Here is a 19,939-nt window from a genome sequence, read left to right on the forward strand (position 1 = left end):
CTTCCATTTGTTCTGGACATATGGTGCGGTCCCAATAATATTACATTCCCTGTGATGTTTTGTAAATCCCCCTCACCTTTTTCTTAGGTCTGCTGATTAGGGCAGGGCCAATCTATAAGAGAAACAATAGGATCATCGCAAAAACATCAAAAGGCTTATGCTACCATTGATGGATTCATACACCGATGAAAGAAAATGTGTAGCTCAAAAAGGCTCAGGATCCCCACTAGAATTAAATGATTAGTTGGGTGCGGTGACTCAAAGCAATCTTCAGATCATTGAGATCCAAAACAAATACGTAGCATAATTATACTTACTATTCATTATAGTCAAGGCAACAGAGCTGAGAGTGTAACTTAACATAATACTGCAACGTTAAATTATTGCAGAAACTGGGTTGCATTTCACTTAGGCAGGAAACTTGCATTTGATACAATTTTGATTTGATTTAATTGATAGAAACATAGATTAATTTTATCCTGACAGAGCAATGGACAGCCGATAGGGAGACGACGGCCTGACTTTGATGGTTGTTTGGCAAGTTTCCAATACATTTTTGGCATCATGTCAGCCAAGTTTCCAGTGAAGCGCGAGCTTCCCTGTGTGCTGCACGGTTTGAACTCCAATTTGACAGTTAAACAGAAAGAAAATAAATGTTAATACTTTGATACGTTTGAAACGCATTTCCCAAAGGGTAGAGATGCAGCTAAGCAATAAAAGAGTAGATAAATGTTGAGTAATGGGAAACAATGACCTCTACTAAAGTCAATAATTACCAGTGTATTTTGGATACCATTACAGAGTCATCAGTTGTGCCAGATGAGTAGTGAAAACCCTAAATCTAAAATCTGTAATCAATCCACATTTGTTTATCATGTCCTTTATTATTTCCTAGAAACCATAGTCCCATTAGTTTATTACGATAGGGTCCACTTCATGTCAAAAGAGTGATTATAAATGGTGGAGAAAACAAACAGCAGGAGGAGTAACAGCTAAATAGACCATCTAATCCACACACAAAACCGACATCCAAACATAGTATATAGTGTCCAGAGTTAGTGTAATTATGGAAATTATGGGCAATCATGATGGGACAAAGAAAAAAGGGGGTCAAGTGTGTACTCCAAAAGCAAAGGTGCTCTTAGAGATCCACGGTAACAGTTGACAGGAGGCATGAGTGCAGGCATTGGAATCCATCCGTATACGCCTCCTGGTTGGATGGTCGACAAAGTGACATTTCCATTGATTGGAGAAAATGACGAGGGAGGGGTGCTGGTGAGTCCAACTCTTCCGGAAACTTGGAACCCTGGAAGGGGATAGAGGTTGAGCGAATCAAAAGAAGTGAATGCTTTGGCGCAGGAGAAAGCAGATGGGGAAGAGAAAGACGTCATGGGTTTTGGTGGAGAAAGACGGTGAGAGGGAGAGCAAGGAGAAACGGGGAGCAGGGGGGGACAGAGGAGAAGGATGCAGAGTTTAAGAGAGCATCCTTCTCCTCTTCTTCCTTCACCCTGAATTTCCAATGTGGGGTTTGTACATATGCCGAAAGCCCTTTAAAAAAGGAGATTAAAAACAACGGTGCACTGATGTGGAGGACACACAACAGGAGATTGTGGTTGTGTCTGTTAACAATAAACACTAGCGTGTGTGAGCTCTTTTGAAGCATCACAAAGCTGTGTGAATACATCTATAAAAACAAATAAAAGTGAACCAGAAAAGTTGGCCGTTGTCTTGATAGGATGCAAAATGTCATGTACTCCTTACCTACCGCTCAGAAGTTGATCATCTTCTTGATGGCTTCAAAGCACTTCCATTTATCCGGAATGTAGAAGGGTTCGAATATATGCGGGAAGGGCGTGTCATAACCACACACCCTGGCGATGGGAGCCTCCAAGTTCAAGAAGCACTCCTCCTGCACACAACACATTGAAAAAAGATGCACATCATTAGACATTGACTTATCAGCGCAACTACGTTATTCACCTTGGAGGATGAGGACATCGACAAACAGGTACGCACAAAGGACAAAAAAATGTACACAAAATTGATTTGGCTGTTAGACAGTGTGCAACTTTCTGGTGTCATATTTCACACCTAACATTGGTGGAACAATCCAATCAAATCTCAACAGGTCATTCGAAATGCACTTTGCCAACCATACAGGGAATCCTCTATCTGCGTGAGCTGTTCATTATAACATTTAGTACATGCACCCTGAAAATACAGGGCTGCTAGTGCGGAATTAATTTGCCCGGCATGCAAAACAAGCTGTAATGTGTCCACCCCCCGCTGACTTTTGCCCTGCTCCTCTGAAACCAAATCAGGACAAAGTCGGGGAAAACATTCCACATGGGAACCAACCCCGAAGGAGTAATCTGAACACGCTCACAGCCATTGAGGCCGAGACCTCTAGTACCCTCTCTCTCTCGCCCCTTCCCTAACTCCCTCTCTTTAGAGATCTGCGTCGCCTTCTGGCCAGTGAATCAAACCACAACAAACCAAATAAACGTTCAACCTCATTGGCTTCTTCGCACATTGTTCTTACTAGCCCGTCTAGCGGGATGATATTTGACCTCTCCCTTTACATGGCCTAATAAATATTGAAAGCCATATAGATGCCTAGATTAATAAATATCTCTGAGACTTCTCCGATATATTGTCTGGCCGGGACTTTTCTATTTCTCGGTATAGTTTATATCTCCTAGAATACATCTGGCATGACAAACGGGAAACAGCCGGCTTGATGAGGAGCCTTTTGTGCGGTGATAATTTCATTGCCTGTGAAAACACAAAAGGCTGGGGGGAGAAAGTGCACGTGAGCGGGGGAGAGAGGGCCTGCAGACGCCTTGTGCCCCTGAACCCTTTCCAGAGATGACAGCACGGCAGCAACGTGCCGCAAATGAGAAAGACCTTTCCAAAGTTTGACACCCAGTCCTTGGGTCGCTCCCTTAATTAACGATATGAAAAACCAAGATCAACAAAGATATTCTTGATCCTTAAATAGTTTGTGGTTTTGCCTTTTTTATTACCAACCTTATAAAATGTTACAAAAGCTTGTTAATAATGTGGTGGAATTAATTCAGTGCAACAGTAATGAGTAGAGGCTAGCTCCTGCGTCTCCAGGGGTGATAATGAAGCAGAAGTACATCACGTTGGGGCCCCACCGAGGGGTTAGTTCTTGGAGTGTGCTTTGGGTCAGTGATGTTACCCTCTTGGCAGCTGGGATCAAAGTTCCTTTAGGATTATTCATGATGCCAGGGGCAGCTTGATATACTGAGCTAATGCGGGATGAACAGGGTTTAATAAACATATTCCAAGGTTGGGCCGATGTCTTTATCACTAAATCTTTGACTTTCGTCATGGGCCAAATTATCCCAGCACAAGTTAGAAGAACAAAAAGATCCCCTGGCAAACTGTGGCAGATCTGGGCAACATGCTCACAGTTTTGAATATATTGGAAAAACTGATTTTAAATATATCCAATTGAAAGGCTACCAAGTATTTTAGTTTAAAATGTGCCTAATGGATCTCTTAAAATTGTCTATATGCAAACATGAACTGTGGGAACTCTAAAGCTTTAGTGATATGTGGATGAACGCGGTAACATGTCTTATATGGTCGGAATTCATGCCATTTTGTCACCGTTGCTTAAATAAGACAGTCATTTAAAAAGAAACACAAGAGCTTTTTGCTATTCCCTGCCAACCAGTTTATAAAGGTTGCACTCTGCTAAAAATGAGGTGCAATCCTTTGTGACACCGAATTGCCTCATGATAGCTGATATTAGCTTCTCGGCCACTTATAGTATAAGGCCACTGTGGATGGAGCATTTCATAAATAACATTATAACGCTCCTACACAATGTTGGTACTTTGCTAAATAATAACTCTTAGCCCACATACTTTTTTCTTTCTATTGCACCTTAAGGGTGAAGGAGCAGCAGGGCAATGCTGCAGCTTATAGGCAGCATTCCCTATAGATTTTACTTGCAAATTAAATTTCTTTACATCGCCTCCACATCAAAGTAGGGTAAGATCGTCTCAGTTCCTTAGGACTATGAAGAGTCTTGTGTTGAAGTTAAAAACAAGACAGAGGCATTTTTTAATCCATGTCTCTACCGGGGGGCACCTGGCGGCATGTTCTGGGAAACCAGATCTCACAAGATACCTAAAACCTTTGAAAATGGACCTAGAGTGAACGTGAACTCTGTGGCCCTTGACCAAGCTGGCTTTGGATGTCCCTCAGAGAAGTGAGACGGACAGTAACCCACAGCTTCACACCGCAGGCGGGGATGGGCCTGCTCAGGCCTGTGCAGCCATGATGATGACAACCCACATAATCAGGACACAGTATGAAATCCTGCAGTAACTATTTAGAGTAATATGCATTTGAGAGACAACTAAAGACGTTCAAACTGCGAAAGGCAGAAAACTGGTTTTGTGTGAAATATTTAACAATTGAATAAGCTCCGTCAGGTTCCGTCTCCAAGATGTTAATACTGCCTTTCCTTGAATGTGAAGAGCTATTCTCTGCACATTAAGTAAACACTGGACCAGACAGACAGTACTATGGAGTTTGCCCCTTTTGTCTGGATAAGAGCTGTAATCTCCTCTAAATACACTTACTGGAAGTTGGAGAACAGTCTGGTAGACTGCCATCACAGCTGGACAAAGAACCACCACACAACTCAGATTTCATTCAAATCAATGTTTATCTTCTGTGAAGTGCATCATTATATGTAATATACTTGAACGTCTGAATAAAAATATGACAACATGGCTGTTCCAGAAGACCAGCATCCTGCAATGAGGCTGGGTGTATTTAAACACAACCTTGTGGGGGCTTAGAGTGGCAGTGGTAATGTTGTGTCTCCTGTCACATGTAAATAAGAGTCTGTAAGAGACAGCAACAGATTGGGCGGTGCAACCACAAGCAATGGTAGACATGCGACAATATTGCCTGTTCTACTAACCAAGGAGGACAATCACAGGTCTACTCAATGAGCTCTCCAAAATGTTGATTCATGACAGATGGGGTACAAAAAAAGATTATAATTGTGTTTCAGCTTAAATAACATCACCAAAAATGTACAAAGTAAAGTACAATTGTGAATTGTACATAAAAGAACAGAAAACGGTCAACTTAATTTAGAGAATGCCAGCATGGTGTGGAAACTGGTTTTGGGATTTTACAGAATTAGGAACATAACTGGTTTGAGGTACAAGGGCAACATCTGAGGACCAGTACTACCCATGAGTCAACCATTTGGGGAGAGATTTCAACGTTACTCAAACTGAAAGATATCTCCCCCAAGTTAAGCACATCCAATCTAACGGGGACAAGTCATGGGGTATCTGTGTACCGGGACGCAGACTCACGAATCATACTCGAGTTTCATATCTAAAAACTGTCAGAAGTGCTGAAACATTTCACTGTCTTTGGCTTCATATCTGTATTGACCAATCATGTGACCATCAGGGAACTGTAAGCGAACAATTGACACAAACACAAACAAAACAAAAAAGAAAGATGTTATAGAATTGTTTGCTTTGTTAAAATCCCCTTTTGAAAGCTCATCCACATTGTTTTGTTCCCCATCAGAAGCTCTGCTATAAACATAGGGCTGAATACTGCTGGATCCCAGATCAACCAGGATCTTAAGATAATAAATTGATAGCATAAAAGGATATGCTTCCCAGTACTTATCCAAGGCCGGTTCCACTCTAGGTTGGTCCTAGCTAATAAGCAAATACCAGAGCGGACTGTCTCCAATTGTAAGAAATATCAAAAGCCAGCCACCCTGATATGAATACAATGGACCAGTGATTTGTTGTTCAGATGTACCTCAGGGATCAGTTCATTCTACAGAGGTTCTTATCCTGAAAGAACATGGCGTACATTTGTTCCCTATGAGCAACTCAAACGCTGAATAAGATCATGTTTTGCCTTCAAAGACATTTTAACACACAATTTTTATATATTTTTATTAAATTATTTTCAATCCGGCCATTCAAATAATTCCATGTGGTCATTTATAAGAGAACCATTTAGAATAAGTGATACATAAAGGGCAAACTGCTATTGATTGGTCCACAACAAAAGACCAGGCGACTATTATTAAAGGCAGTAGACGATAATGAGTGAATTGGGCCTGGAGCTTCTCAACGATGGAACAGGAATGAGGAGGCATAAACCGCAGCATGCTGTTGCTATATAACCCCAAAGACTTATCCCATGTGGAATTGGATACAGGTAGCAGCAGGCTGCGTTATAAACGTGAAGCAGGCTTTAATGAACATGGTCCCTATAGAGGAACCAACCCCTGATTGAAAGGGGCCCCTGGGGAAACGGGATATGGCAATACAGCAGCAGGGCACCCAACCCGCTTGATACTTTGCTTCTTGGCTCCTCTGCCCTGAGCGAGAGGAGGGCCTTGGTGATGGAAGGGCCAAACGAACAAGCCTTCCTTCTCTGTGGACACCGAAAAAGGGACTCCGAGGGAGATTTATGCCAGTTGCCTTTTAAGCGTTTCCAAGAACAGCACCACAGCTCAGTGGTAGAAGCCGGGTGGTAGTTAGACGGAGCCCGCTTGATTTACATTACACACAAATAAAAAGGAAAGGACCAGGAGAATACACTGTTCCAGGAGACTCCCGGCAATCTGTGGTAGGTCTACAGCGAATGCCATGCTGCACGACTGATTGTAGTATGTAATCTAGGCTCTGGGACACCAGTGGGAAGGTGGCCCGCGTACTGCACATCGGCACACATCACAAGGGTATGCTGCCTCTGTGGTTTGTGGCGAGTGTGCGTGCGTGCATCGTTTGGTGACTGTGTGCCAATTAGTAGGCAAATATATCTAATGTATGTGCAATGGGAGGGTCCATTACAAGCTCCAATAGGCTTTTAGCCACGTTGCAATTAAAGAGGCATGGGCATGGTCATCATGCGTTGGCCCGGCGCTGCAGGAGCTACTTTGGACCACACACGATTCAAATGCAACTGTTTGGCTGTTGGGAAGTTAGGATGTTTTTTGGGTGATTAAAATTACATGGCGGATAATATAATATAATGGCCAATCGAAATAGAACTAGACATAAGATGCGCCTACTTTTGATGATGAGGCATGATGTGGTGACAATACCTTAATTAACCATCACCATTTAGGAATGGACAAGGCCGGATGGAATGTATTTCATAGATCTCCAAATCTAATAATAGAGAGAGCTACTGTTAAGAATAGATAGCTTACGCATGTCAAGCTGGTTGACATTTTGTGCCCAAAGTCCCCAGCTGGTTTATACCGTTGTTATTGTAGTTACAAGGATCCGGGCTCAGCACCTTTCCGCTAAAAGCCAGATTATACGCGTGTTTTCCATCACATTATCAACGCACAACCAAACGCCACATCCCCGTTGTTTCCGGGTGAGTCATCGCAGTTCCGAGAGACCTTGCCACCGCTCAGCCATCTGGACACGAGCTCAGACCATGTCATGTTCCCCAGGTAACCATGTTGTACCAACGTGCACGTGTTTGTATAGGTAGAGAGAGGTTGGGGGGTGTGTGTGTGTGTGTGTGTGTGTGTGTGTGTGTGTGTGTGTGTGTGTGTGTGTGTGTGTGTGTGTGTGTGTGTGTGTGTGTGTGTGTGTGTGTGTGTGTGTGTGTGTGTGTGTGTGTGTAAACCATAAATTGTACCATGGTTCATATAAAGTTTCAGTATATATTATTCTTAACTGTATTAAAACTGGTTAAATCACGTTATTTAAAATGGAATTTGAAAATAAATGTTCCCTGCTTATCTGAAAATACAGAATCCCAACTGTCATGACTAATGAGCCATATAATGCTCTACAGCAGCATGGTAGAAGATCATGCTGTCACCTTTGCAACACCTTTTTGAAGGTCTTAAACCAGTACTTCCCTGTGGTTGACGGGGTGATACGTTCCAACTCTTTAATTTTATAGAAATTTAAAAAGATCAAATACCATAATAGCAACACTGAGCTTTGGCCAGAGTATGATTTGGTCAATTTATGAGTAATTCATGGTTATAATTGCTGTGTTACAAAGTTATTATGACAGATGTTCCTTCCAGCGCAGTTTCCTGGTTGGACTCCATCCTCCCATGCCTGGTATCCATTAATGCCCATTGGCACATCAGATACTTCACAATCCATTGATTTTTACATTTATGGTTTCACACGTAATAAAATTGACTGTTCCGCCATAATTGTTGACACACATGTGCGGTCGTAATAAAAACTTGATTGAATAAAAGCTTCATTTAAAATGGTTCACAATATGAAGGTCATACAAAGAGTCAAACTGAATTCAGATAGGCCCACAGCAGGTTAATGCTGTTGGGTACACTGAATTTGAATAAATCTCACCCAAGCATGATCGAGAAGTGCATTGGTAATTTGCATAAACTCATGGCATTACATCATTTAGTAGATACGTTCTTCCAAAACAAAAAAAGAATAAGTGGGGCTAATATGTTTGTACGAGTCAAGCAGGCCGCTGCACAGCCATTTTGAGCAAAGCTTGTACGATGAATTCCTAAACCTTTCACATTATTAAGCAATATAATTATGCATCACCAAAGTACATTTCTGATTATTAAAGCAATTATATTAAGGCAATGCCTCAATATAAAAAAGAAAGTATGCATTGCCCAACACTTTTAGCACAATGTTCAAATTCCCCATCACGAAGCAAACTTGCCTTTACTTTATAAAAGACACCATCAGTAGGATGAAGTGATATTCTGCCCAGAGTCTGTTGAAACGGGAACTGTGCATACTTAAACATCCATCAACAGTCCCCTAGAACTATGTGTACCCCATTAGAGGCTCAGAGGCTTGAGGACAAGGAGCGACCTCTCTCGCGTTACCCCTTAATGCAGACCAGGCTTAAGCTCTCCGTTTCATATCTCCGTTACAGTGCGACACACAACGTATCAGACCTAGGGATCCACACAGTACGGCCGGTGTTCTAAACAAAGAGCTCCAATGAGGGCAATTCAGTGCACCATGTACGTTGTAGAAACAGGAATCGCCGTGTTTGCATTGCAAAGTGGGATCATGATTGAACAACCCATTGTAAGCCACCTGGATCGACCCCACTCAACTCACTGCCGTCCCTGGGGTGATACTATAGAGATTTCTAATAAAGGTGGAGCATCTCTAAAACACACACCTAGGGCGAGCAAACCATACAGTTTGCCTCACCCGTCAAGAGTGTGACACACCTCGACTCACCTGTCAGCAGCCTGACACGCTTGTCTGCCCCGGTGAAGGACAAAATGCCCATACGCTTGCAAAATACTCAGCAGCACGCACACGTGTACCCACCTGCACTGTGGAGCTGATTTCTGCCGCGAATCCTCCGGTGATGGGCGCCTCGTGACTGATGAGCAGGCGACCTGTCTTGACCACCGACTGAAAAAGAGAAGGAGACGAATCAGCACAGATGGCAAGGGCCGGTTGTACCCAAACGTTATGGTTGCTGCGGCTTCCCCATGAATCGCCACAGTTTTACAGAGCCTATACCAACACAGCGCAATGAGTGGTTGTGCGGCAGGTCTTACCTCACCAGTCGAAGTTAACAGGTAGTTAAATATACAACAAAATGTTCCTAGATTTCGATTAGTGATGGATGGATGCCTTCAGGGGATTTGGAAATCCCAGCTTGCGTTCTCTAACAAAGTGATAATTGGCGCTTGCATTGTTGAGCCAAGTTTAATTTACTCCCCCTTCAGAGCAACACAGGTCTTGAGTTCATATAGACAGGTGTGGTGCTTGCGTGCACGTGTGTGCGTGCATGCGTTCCTTCGTCAGTGTGGGTGTGTGCGCAGCAGAAGCAGGAAAGGTTCGATTTAGACGGCTGAGACACGGGAGAGGCCAACACAAAAGATGGATCTGGGTTTTCTCTAACCCGGCATTACAACTCAAGGATGCCTTGCTCCACCCACTACCTCCCACAGCAGGAAAACCAACAGCCTACTATAATCTCCTGCACCCGCCATTGGCCCTCGTCCTGAAGCTCGTCAGCTCACTGGCTTTCTTCCTTTCTCCTGCTGTCCCTCCTCGGGTCTCATGTTTTCCTCACAGCCATTGAACTAATGTTTGCTTTGGAGCGATTCATGTCTGGTAGCAATGCAAGCTTTGGCCAACTTGTATGGAAACTGTGCATTTCCAGGTCGAGCAAGTGATTCATACATTTCAAGCGTTTGCTTGGAGTGAGGTCCTCTGAATGAAAAATAATATGGTTGAAGTATGCATGTGGATTGGAATTCCCAGTCTGAAAATGGAAAGCGGAAAAGTCAGATTCCTGGTGCAATGTTCTGGAACAAAGATAAGACTTTCCACAGAAGGATTTTTCAATAGGCTTTCCTTCATGTAAACACAGGTGGGGGAGAAATCCCCTTTAAACACCTCCAAACCAAACCAAGAAAGCCTGCAGCCCATCACGCGGAGCTGCATGCGTTTAATGAGTTAGCTATATGATGAAGAGGGGGGGAAAAGCCCACCGCTTTACCCGCAACAGAACCACATGGTATCCTGAGGCTCATGAAGGGCCCCACACTGATGCTATGGAGGCAGATGTTTACATTGCTGAGGTCCGTGGTTTTGGTTTCGGGGCATGGCCGACGGGGGAAGACCATACTGTGCAAGAATATGGAGTGCGGACTCTAAATGATCTGTTGCTTGATCGGACGCCAGCTGGAAGACACTGGGTGAAAATGCATTTTTATGCTATGCCGTTCGGAAGCTACCCTACATGAAAAAGGGGGTTCCTAGACCACCAATAGGGGACTGTGAGTTTAGCTGCAGGCGAATTAGCAGAGTCAACTAATCCGGTGAGGGGTGAGCGAGTTGGATGTGCACAAGCCAACGCTGGGATTACACCGTTTGGAGGAATGTGGAAGTTTAGAACAACAAGGGCTGGATGACAACACCTGCCAAGCAGAGTAGCAGAGGGGAGCGGGGTGCAGGACGCTGGATGGGGGGGGGGGGGGGGGGGGGGGAGCAGGGCCGCAGAACGGCACGTTGCTGTGATGACTCACACAGGTCCATGGATAAACACGGAGCCCCTTCCAACCCTGCCTTGCCTTGATGCTGACCCCGGTGATCATGTTGAAATACGGCCAATGTGCGCGCGCACACACACACAAACACACGCCCGATTGTGAGCACACACGGACACGTAAGCAATGGGATTCCGCAAACTAAAGTGGGACACCAGCACTGCCTGTGGCGCCCTGGAAAAGGATCCACGAGGGGGGACACACCACTCTGCACGCCGCGATGCCAGCGCATTCTTCAGATGCTTTTGACACAAAAGAAGCACGCCACTGTTATTCCAAAATCGTGGGATAGAATTTCAGGCCCGGGGGACTGGAGAAGGGGAAAATGACTGCCTCGTAGGTAGCACAAGTGACGCTCATTGGCAAGTTCCTCTGGTAGCTGGCCAAGTGTTGGCCAAGTTAGTCTACAGTAATGCGTCCTCCCGTTACTTAATACGATAATGCGGCTGAAGAGAATGACAAAACCGGCAAAATGCAGTAATGTCTGGAGCGCACGTGAGCCCCGGTCACGTCGGCGAGGGGTGGGCACTGTAGTTTGAAATGCCAGACAGAAAGGCAATAGGAAAAACAATGCCATATCGTCTGTTTAGTACGATGGGTCTATTCATAATGATATCCTGTGTGGCGACACAATCCGATTGAACAGACAGAAGCTCTGAACGGGGTCGTAAAGCCGGAGGGATTCGGTTGAATATATGTTGACAGCTACTGATGCTTCATCGCATGGACGAACCTTCCACAGGAACACTGGATAAAACGGACGCTTTAATCAGTCAATTCTTTCCATTGTCAATATCACATTGGGGAGGGGAGGAGCTAGAATCATCGGTGGTCCACCTCTAGCCCATTCACCGAAATGGGAGGTTAAAAGCAGCGCTCCTCTGATGCCAAAAATCCTGACAGGCTCATGATCAACTTTCATATACACACCTCTAAATGCAGATTTAGCCCCCCCCGCCCCAACCACCATCCCCAACCCACCCACACAAAGTCTTATTCAAATTGCTGAGCGGAGACTCTGACAGCACTGGAACATGCACATAGCAATTGTGGCCATTTCCCTTTTCGTTCCCTGTCCATTATGCGTTGCTTCCAAAACGGAGAATTAGAATTGTGGCAATCGTCCCGGTCGCCGGGAAAAGACATTACTGTGAGAAGGTGGTGGAGCCACACACGGGGCACCCCATGCAAGCACTCTCAAAATCAACCAAGGGAGGTGAGTAGGGAAAATACAGTTTAAAGTAAAAAAAAAAAACCTGAATAAAGTAAACCTTTCCGTGCAGCCTCAGAGAGACAAAAGGGCTCGCTGGCAAGAGGTTATCTCATTGTTAGCTCGACTTGAACGCGTGTCTCTTAAAAGTGAACACAGTGCTGGTCTCGTTCTGGAAGTCCGTCTGGTTAAGCTTTGGGCCCCAGGGGAATACCAGTCATGACAGTGGAACTGCATTGTGTTGCTCTTCAGCAGAAATGGTGATGAAAGGTTGCATGGATGACCGAGGGTATGATGCACATTACGAACAAGATTCATATTGCGATGTTATAGGGGGGCTTGAGGTGATCAAATGAGACATTTGGGCTATTTTCCACCCTGTACTTGCAGCTCCTAATTAGGTGTATTAGGGGCATTAAAGTGCTAGGGATTAATTGTGCTGTCAGAAGCAGAATCAAATCTTCATCGTCAGTCTCGAGTCCCTGAGGACACTTGCTGAACTAACATTGATAAAAGACTTGACTTTGACTTGGTATTCATGACTCACTGATCACTTGTTGCTTGTTATAATACAGAATATTTACAAAAGTCACTCTTTCTCCAATTTGAAAAGTATTCTTAAACAATGACCCAACAATGCCAATAACACTCACACACAGAACGGAGAAACCTCCCACCTCATTCTAAACTTAGCCCTATTGGCCCCGGAGGGTGAACTCGGGTTGGCGGTTATGTGACTGCTGGGTTGGGCCGGGCAGGGCCGGCCCGGGCCAGGCCAGGCCAGCTTGGGCCACGGTAGCTGTGGCCACTGCTTTACTCCTCATTGTGCTGCAGGGCTGTCATTAGAGCCAGAGCCGTTCTGCCGGCTGCCGCGGGGAAATGTCATGTTTACCGCCATTCCCATACACACCCAGCATAATGAGCAGTGCTCGGCTCCCCCCCCCCCCCCCTCTGTGATCACTTTTCTCCAAAATCTCCACTTCCTGCCTCACGCAACCATCCTCCCCCTCCCTCTACCTCGATCCCCCGCTCCACCACTTCATCCTCACGTTCCTTCTGTGGTTTCCATATCCATCCTTCCACTCTCCCATGTCCTCCTCCACCTGCAGCCAGCCTTTTATTTATCCCCTCCACCGCCTCCTCCTCCTCCTCCCCACCCAACCCCTTTCATGGAGCAGACGATATCCCCTTCTGCACCTCCCCTGCCCGGGCCGCTGGCCGACGGGCCAGCTGGCATCCTGGCCTTTAGACACGCTGGGCCTGGCCTCACAGCACTGGGAGGGCTGCAAGGGACACGGAAACCATAAAAACAGCCCTTCCAGCGCACATAAATTCTCACATGTGCTTGTTAACGCTGCCTTGCACTAACTAACGGTAACTTTCGGTTAGGCAACAGCCTGGAGGGGGTGCACAAACAAATACATTGATATGAATGTCACCGACCGTTGATTCAAAGAAGTATTGGGTAAAGCCCTGAATGCTATTGTTAGTGGAAGATGTGATTTTCAGCACTTGATCAAATTTGGTTAGTATATAACCGTGCAAAAGGACTATGGCTTTTCAGCCAAAATTATATAACAGACTGTTATCATGAGGCCATAACTCATTCTGAAAAGCACAGTGCGGGGACTTTATAGAAGGATAAAATAAAATGAAGCTGGCTAAGCAAGATCGTGGTTAGACTATGGAACAGAAACTCATCCAAGTGCACACACACATGTTTTTTATAAACATATCAATAGGGGGAAAAACTACTCGACTACAAAATAAGTGTTGACCTTACGAGAATCCCGCAGAAAACGAACATAAAAACAAGTAAATAACAAAAAACAACTTCATCTGGCTGCATTTGTTCACATACGAGCCAAACGGACGCCGACTGAAAGTGACCCTGCGTTTGACCGCCCCCGCTTCGTGCCCTCCCTCCTCCTGCCTCCAACTGGCCGTGATCCGTCTGACCAGGGCAACAGGAAGAGGAAAACCAGGAGGCTGGGCCAGTCCAAGGTTCCTAGTCGCCGGGCACTCGACATGCGCTGACCTCTAGCCCCATGAATGCAGATGTATACACTAGATATAATACCAATCTCTGAGGTTTGCCTATGCTTAAGCGATGGATGCCCGGGTCTGAGGTGGGGAAAGCGGCAGAACCGAAAAAAACAACACTAAATATATGCCCTTCCTTTTCACCCAAGATGCTTCCATTTCCAGTCCCTCTTGTGAGACTTTGGTGTGTAAGACACTCTGGAGGAAGAGACAAATATTCGGCCAGGATTGTGTAGAAACAAGTCAAAGTCTGGAATCCCTTGATAGGCCAATGGCTGCAACCACAAATCCGATAAAGACAGAAGTGTGGGAGCTAGACCGATAAAAAACAACATCCGGTCAGATTACAATCTATCCTTCCTCCCTGCTTTACTCCCTTCACTTTCCATCTGTATCCCCTCGCTTGTTCGTTCTCTTTCTCTCAATATAAACACACAGGGGGGGGGGGGGGGGAAGAGAGAGAGAGAGAGAGAGAGAGAGAGAGAGAGAGAGGAGAGAGAGAGAGAGAGAGAGAGAGAGAGAGAGAGAGAGAGAGAGAGAGAGAGAGAGGAGAGAGAGAGAGAGAGAGAGAGGAGAGAGAGAGAGAGAGGAGAGAGAGAGAGAGAGAGAGAGAGAGAGAGAGAGAGAGAGAGAGAGAGAGAGAGAATCTTGAGGCCAGCTAGTCTTCGAGGAGCAAGGGCGTCGGGGGAGAACTAAGACAGAAAGAACTGCAAACAACTCACAAGAGCCATTAAGGCCAATTAGACTCAATAACACCAGGAGACACGCGCTCTACCTTTATACCCTGCAACCACCCCACGCAAACTCTTTTGTTGAATGCATAACAAACAGGTGCGTTCAGAATCGGCAAATATAGGCAAACGTTCACAGGGAGCGTGCTGACTTTAAACAATACAATTTGAATGATTTTTAGACAATTTTCTACACGTTCATTTTAAACTGCAACCAAACTGTAAACAAACAAATGCGACAAGAAAGGCCATTGCTGCAGCCTCCATGATAATTTACGAGTTTACAGAAGGTCTCGAAGTTGTCGATCTCGTAGAAAGTATACTGCAGACAAGGAATTCGGACGATTCAAGAAAGAGGGCTACGTCACCGAAGTTTTGCCCACTTACTGTGATGTCACGTTCAGATCACATTTTAGGATGCACAAGACACAGTTGGAGTAAGGGTGTAGATAGGCTATATGAAACGATTTGCTTTATGTGTAGGAAGGGAATTAATGTTTTCAACATAGACATGGGAATTGTTTAAATGTTTCACAGTTCTTGCTATCATTTAGGGTTAATCTGCATCTGGGAGCACATCTCTTCAGTCCGTGATCCATGTCTGCTTGAGGAGAACGACCTCTTCTGACAGTTTGCCTATGTTCGTGAACGTTTGAAGACATCAGCACGCTTAACAGATTGGCTTCAAATCGTTCACGAGCGTTCGCCTATGTTTGCGAACGTTCCTCTGATGACAGCTTAGTGTGAGTATCTCATGAATAACTGCTTGCATGAGCATAGACAGAGGCAGCAAAATAATCAAATACTCTTTTTTAAAAAGGTCCTAATAATGTTCAGGTTGGCGTCGAGGTTAAATCCCAAAGTGGGAAGTTTCTACAATACAAATCCACCAGCTTATCTTTTTATTAATATGGTTATTAATTAATTTAATGAAATGCATTTCATATTAAGGGCAAAGAGTAGACGGAATATGAAAAATGAAAATGTGAGAAGACTTCAGAAAAATCCCACCACTGTCTAGCTAAAAAGCCATATTTGTCAGTGGCCTTGTGTTTTTTTATCGTTCAAGACCCACCCCCCGTTAATTTGTAAGAAATGGCAAAACATGTGATAATTTTCATGAGTTGCTTTCCACAAAAGGGTGGAAAAAAGGTCAAAGTAGCAGTGTAGTACACCAAAACAAGTTGTTTGTCTGGAGAGAGAACAACAATAAAAACCAAAAACAATAAATTCGGACCCGTCACAGGAAACCCAGGAAACCGACTCCCATCGTCCCCAATACTGCTGTTTTAGATCAAAATAACCAAGGTTGACGAGAGTTGAATTTGTCAATATGTGTGTTGCTCAAGAGTTTACAATTACAATTGTTGTGCAGCCAAGGTTTTTGTCGTTTCCAGTCCAGCCAATTAGCCAGACATCTTTCAGATCATCCCAACCTGTTGGAGAGAGGGGATAAATGATGAAATCAAGGATAAATGTTTTAATATGGTTTGGATAAAAGCCTGTCAATCACAGATGTCCAGGTTGCGTCGCACAAAGTACCTGTGAAGCCCTGCGTTATTTTAACCTCACCTCCAGTGCACCCTGTCCTAGAGTGAATCCATTCAATCGTTTGCTCATAAGGATCAGCGAGGCTAGGACCGGGTACCCAGTCCAAGACCAACCCACTCTTTATTTGTTGGCTGGTGCTGTTCGTCTTCTTTCAAGGTTTTCACAGCATGGGTGCGTCTGAGAGTGAGCTTAACATCCTGTATGCTGGGGCCGCCCCTGTGACACTACAGACATGGGGACAGTCAGACCTGGCCCTGCTTTCTGTCCTCAGTGGCTGACTCCAATGATCTCAATCTCCCCCGGCCAAAGCTCTTGAAATGCATTGAAGAAAAATGAACCTCTGTCGTTCGAAAGCCAACGCACAATTCACCAGTACATCACAGCGGTCCATCAGCCTCATCGAGTTCTGCCTCATAAAAGAAGCACAATCCCATAACGTAATTATAAACATCAACGCCACAAGCACTTTCCCCTCCTGTGTCTGGACTACTGAACCAACAGTTTGAAGCATCAAATAGACAAGATAAAACCATTTAGAGGAAAATGAGGATCGTTCCCCTGCCTAGTTTACTCAACGTCCTCAATTCATACAGGAGGCAAAACAGTCCCATGGGGTGAAGGGCTACAGAGATCACGCTGGGATCTGTGATTTATTGATTGGATGTCGTGATGAGATGCTGAGTGTGAGCAGCTGATGCAGGGTGCCTCTCCACCTGTGTTTGTGCGTAAGTGCATGCACAAACCACTATTGGACAGAGCAAACAGATTTCCAACCTGTAGGCCTGCGACCACGCTAAGCTATTTAACGGCAACTGTCCTGGACAAACCTCAACATACCTACGCTCACATTCACTGTGAAAAGTTCCTGCCAAATGGAGACCCTGCCCATTCCGTCAAGTGCTTTAAGAGGAATTTTAGAAATATCCAGTGCAGGCCACTTACTATGGAACCTGAGGCCTAGCGGAGGTGTTGCTGCTGCTGAGCTAGGAATATGAAATACATTTAAAAAAAGGATTCTGGATCACAAACATTGAGGAAGAGGGGAATTGTTGGCTTGAGGCAGGCCGCTAGATCCAATATCAACTCTCCCGTTTACTTCAAAGTGGTCAAATTGACGGCTAAATTGGTGATGTCGGTGGAGGGCTGCTCAAGTATCATGGTTCTTTACGGTACCAAAGAAGATGGGCTGCATTTTTAGATGCACCAAACCGTTCACCAGAAACAGAAAGGCAGGGGAAAGAGAAGGAGCGTTCAAAAGGAAAGTGGGGAATTGATAGACCACCAACAAAAAACCAACCATGAGTCATTTTCCATTGATATAACCACCAGAAAGTGCCACAGTAAGACAAGTCACACAAGTTATGATACACACATTGGCCAAAAGACACAGAGACCCACGAAACCCCCAGTAGCCATGTATCATTCCCATAAGACCCCGTCCCTCTGATTCAATTCAGGTTCCCATATTAGAATTACAGACTCATTTTATTTCAGTTTTTCTCTCAAAAACTTGGGGACAGTTTGGTCGAGAGAAATGGGAGCATAGGGAGTAGCAGGAGTGGGATTTTGAACCATAAATAGCTGTAGCCCTAGCAGCAGTCGCCAGCCCCTTTTACAGCACACAGGGACCAACTCCAGATCTACTGCCGTTGCATTGGTTGAGAGCACAAGCAGGAGTATTAACCTGACATCTCAATCAATTAGAATATTGTGGAAAGAGTTCATTCATTTCAATAGTTACATTTAAAAAGGGAAACTAATCTATTATATAGATTCATTCCACCAAAAGTTAAACATTTCAAGCCTTTATTTGTATTAATCTTGATGATTATGGTTTACAGCTCATAAAAACCCAAAATTGAGTATATCAGAAGTTCAATATTGTAAAATCAAGTTGTAAGCTTTTTAACTCTGAACATTTTAGTTTCCTGAACATTTAAGTGGTCTCTCAGTCTGGTTCAGTAGGATTCACAAACAAGGAGAAGACTGCTGACTTGACAGTTGTGAAGAAGACAGTCATTGACACCCTCCACACTAACCACTTATTTATTGAGATGCACCTGTATGTCTTTATGGTAGAAGAAGAAGCAGCACGGTTGGGATACAAGACAATGCAAAGCTCAGGACCTTTTCACAAAATGTGCAATGCAAGCATAGTCTGCTTTATCTATGGAAAATCCTGAGTGGTTGAGATGAGCACAATTTAGCCAGGCATCACTATTCTGTGGAAACGGACATAGGATGCAGTAAACTGCATTGGCATCAGGTTGCATGCGTCAAACGAAAGAGCTTTTACTAAACTTTCGACATCCCAACAATGAGCAATTTGTGTCAGCCAAGAGTTGCAGGGCAATCATCTGGAGGCCACCTGGTAAAGTCTGGGCTTAATTAAAATGGATGGCTCATTATGAGAATGACAACTTTGAGATTGGACCTTTAAATGAGAGAATGGCAGCATACAGCCATCATTCACCCAGCCTCATTGCAACCTTGAATAAACAGGACGCCGTAAAAGAAAGATGACAATAAATTATTTTAATTGAATAGTGATGTTGCATACATACCACATTGGCCCAGAGTGCGTGTTTGTTTGCGTTTGTTTGAAGTGATCTGAATGAACCGATATTCAAACGAGGTTCATTCAAATCTGCTCCATGATTGAAAACAGCATCTTCTGGAAAGCGTCGCCCTAACCGTAACCTGATGTGCCATACCTTTGCCTTAGCCTCTTGCAAGCATGTTCACACATGCAGCACGCATCAATAGGACTGGTGCTGAGGCTGGGTTCGAAAGAATGCTTGCTCAAACACATTTCACTGTGGCCTCCAAGCGACCCGGGGGCTCAGTGGGATTGGTCGCTTTCATGGCTCAACAGGATCCGAGTTGTAGGGGCCTGTTCGTTCAGGCCCCACAGGGAGAATGTGGGCCCCATGCACGCTTGATGTCACTAGAGGCTGCGATAGTAGCAAGCTCCACCGTTTTCCGAGGTCCAAAAAAATAATATTTGGAAAGGGTTTAGTTGTTTCTGACTGAACAGAGCACAGATCCACATGTTCATGTTGTAGGATGGTGGATAGTCTGGCATCATCAGCACTTTTTGCAACTCTTTGTTTAGTTATGAGCAAGACGCATTATCAAAAACAGTGGTGCCAGAACAGTCTGCGGTCAAACATGGGGCATTGGAAAAAATTAAAATCTGCTCCATGAACTGCACCAAAGGCTAGACGAATCACAAGTTCTGAGAAAGAAGAAAAGGAAAAAACAATAACCAAACATTTGTTGTGAAAAAATGGCTCAAATGTAATGGAGATAAAATGT

The 19,939-nt window shown here is 44.6% G+C and overlaps 1 protein-coding gene across 2 annotated transcripts in view; it reads right to left on the reverse strand.

The window, feature by feature from the left end:
- Positions 1–864: 864 nt before the first annotated feature.
- The window catches only part of bckdhb (branched chain keto acid dehydrogenase E1 subunit beta), a 41,743-nt gene continuing 22,668 nt past the window's right edge, over positions 865–19,939 (reverse strand). Inside the window, exons 9-11 of one of the 2 annotated variants that reach the window (XM_056601531.1) lie at positions 9,351–9,437; positions 1,766–1,909; positions 865–1,306 (exon numbers count right to left, since the gene is read on the reverse strand). In XM_056601531.1, the coding sequence (XP_056457506.1) occupies positions 1,769–1,909; positions 9,351–9,437 (228 nt within the window). In that variant the 3' untranslated portion in view covers positions 865–1,306; positions 1,766–1,768. Of the gene's footprint in view, positions 1,307–1,761; positions 1,910–9,350; positions 9,438–19,939 lie in introns of both variants that reach the window. The other variant, XM_056601533.1, reaches the window with a different exon arrangement.

This window comes from Gadus chalcogrammus, chromosome 11 (genome assembly GCF_026213295.1).
Source record: "Gadus chalcogrammus isolate NIFS_2021 chromosome 11, NIFS_Gcha_1.0, whole genome shotgun sequence".
NCBI lineage: Eukaryota > Metazoa > Chordata > Actinopteri > Gadiformes > Gadidae > Gadus > Gadus chalcogrammus.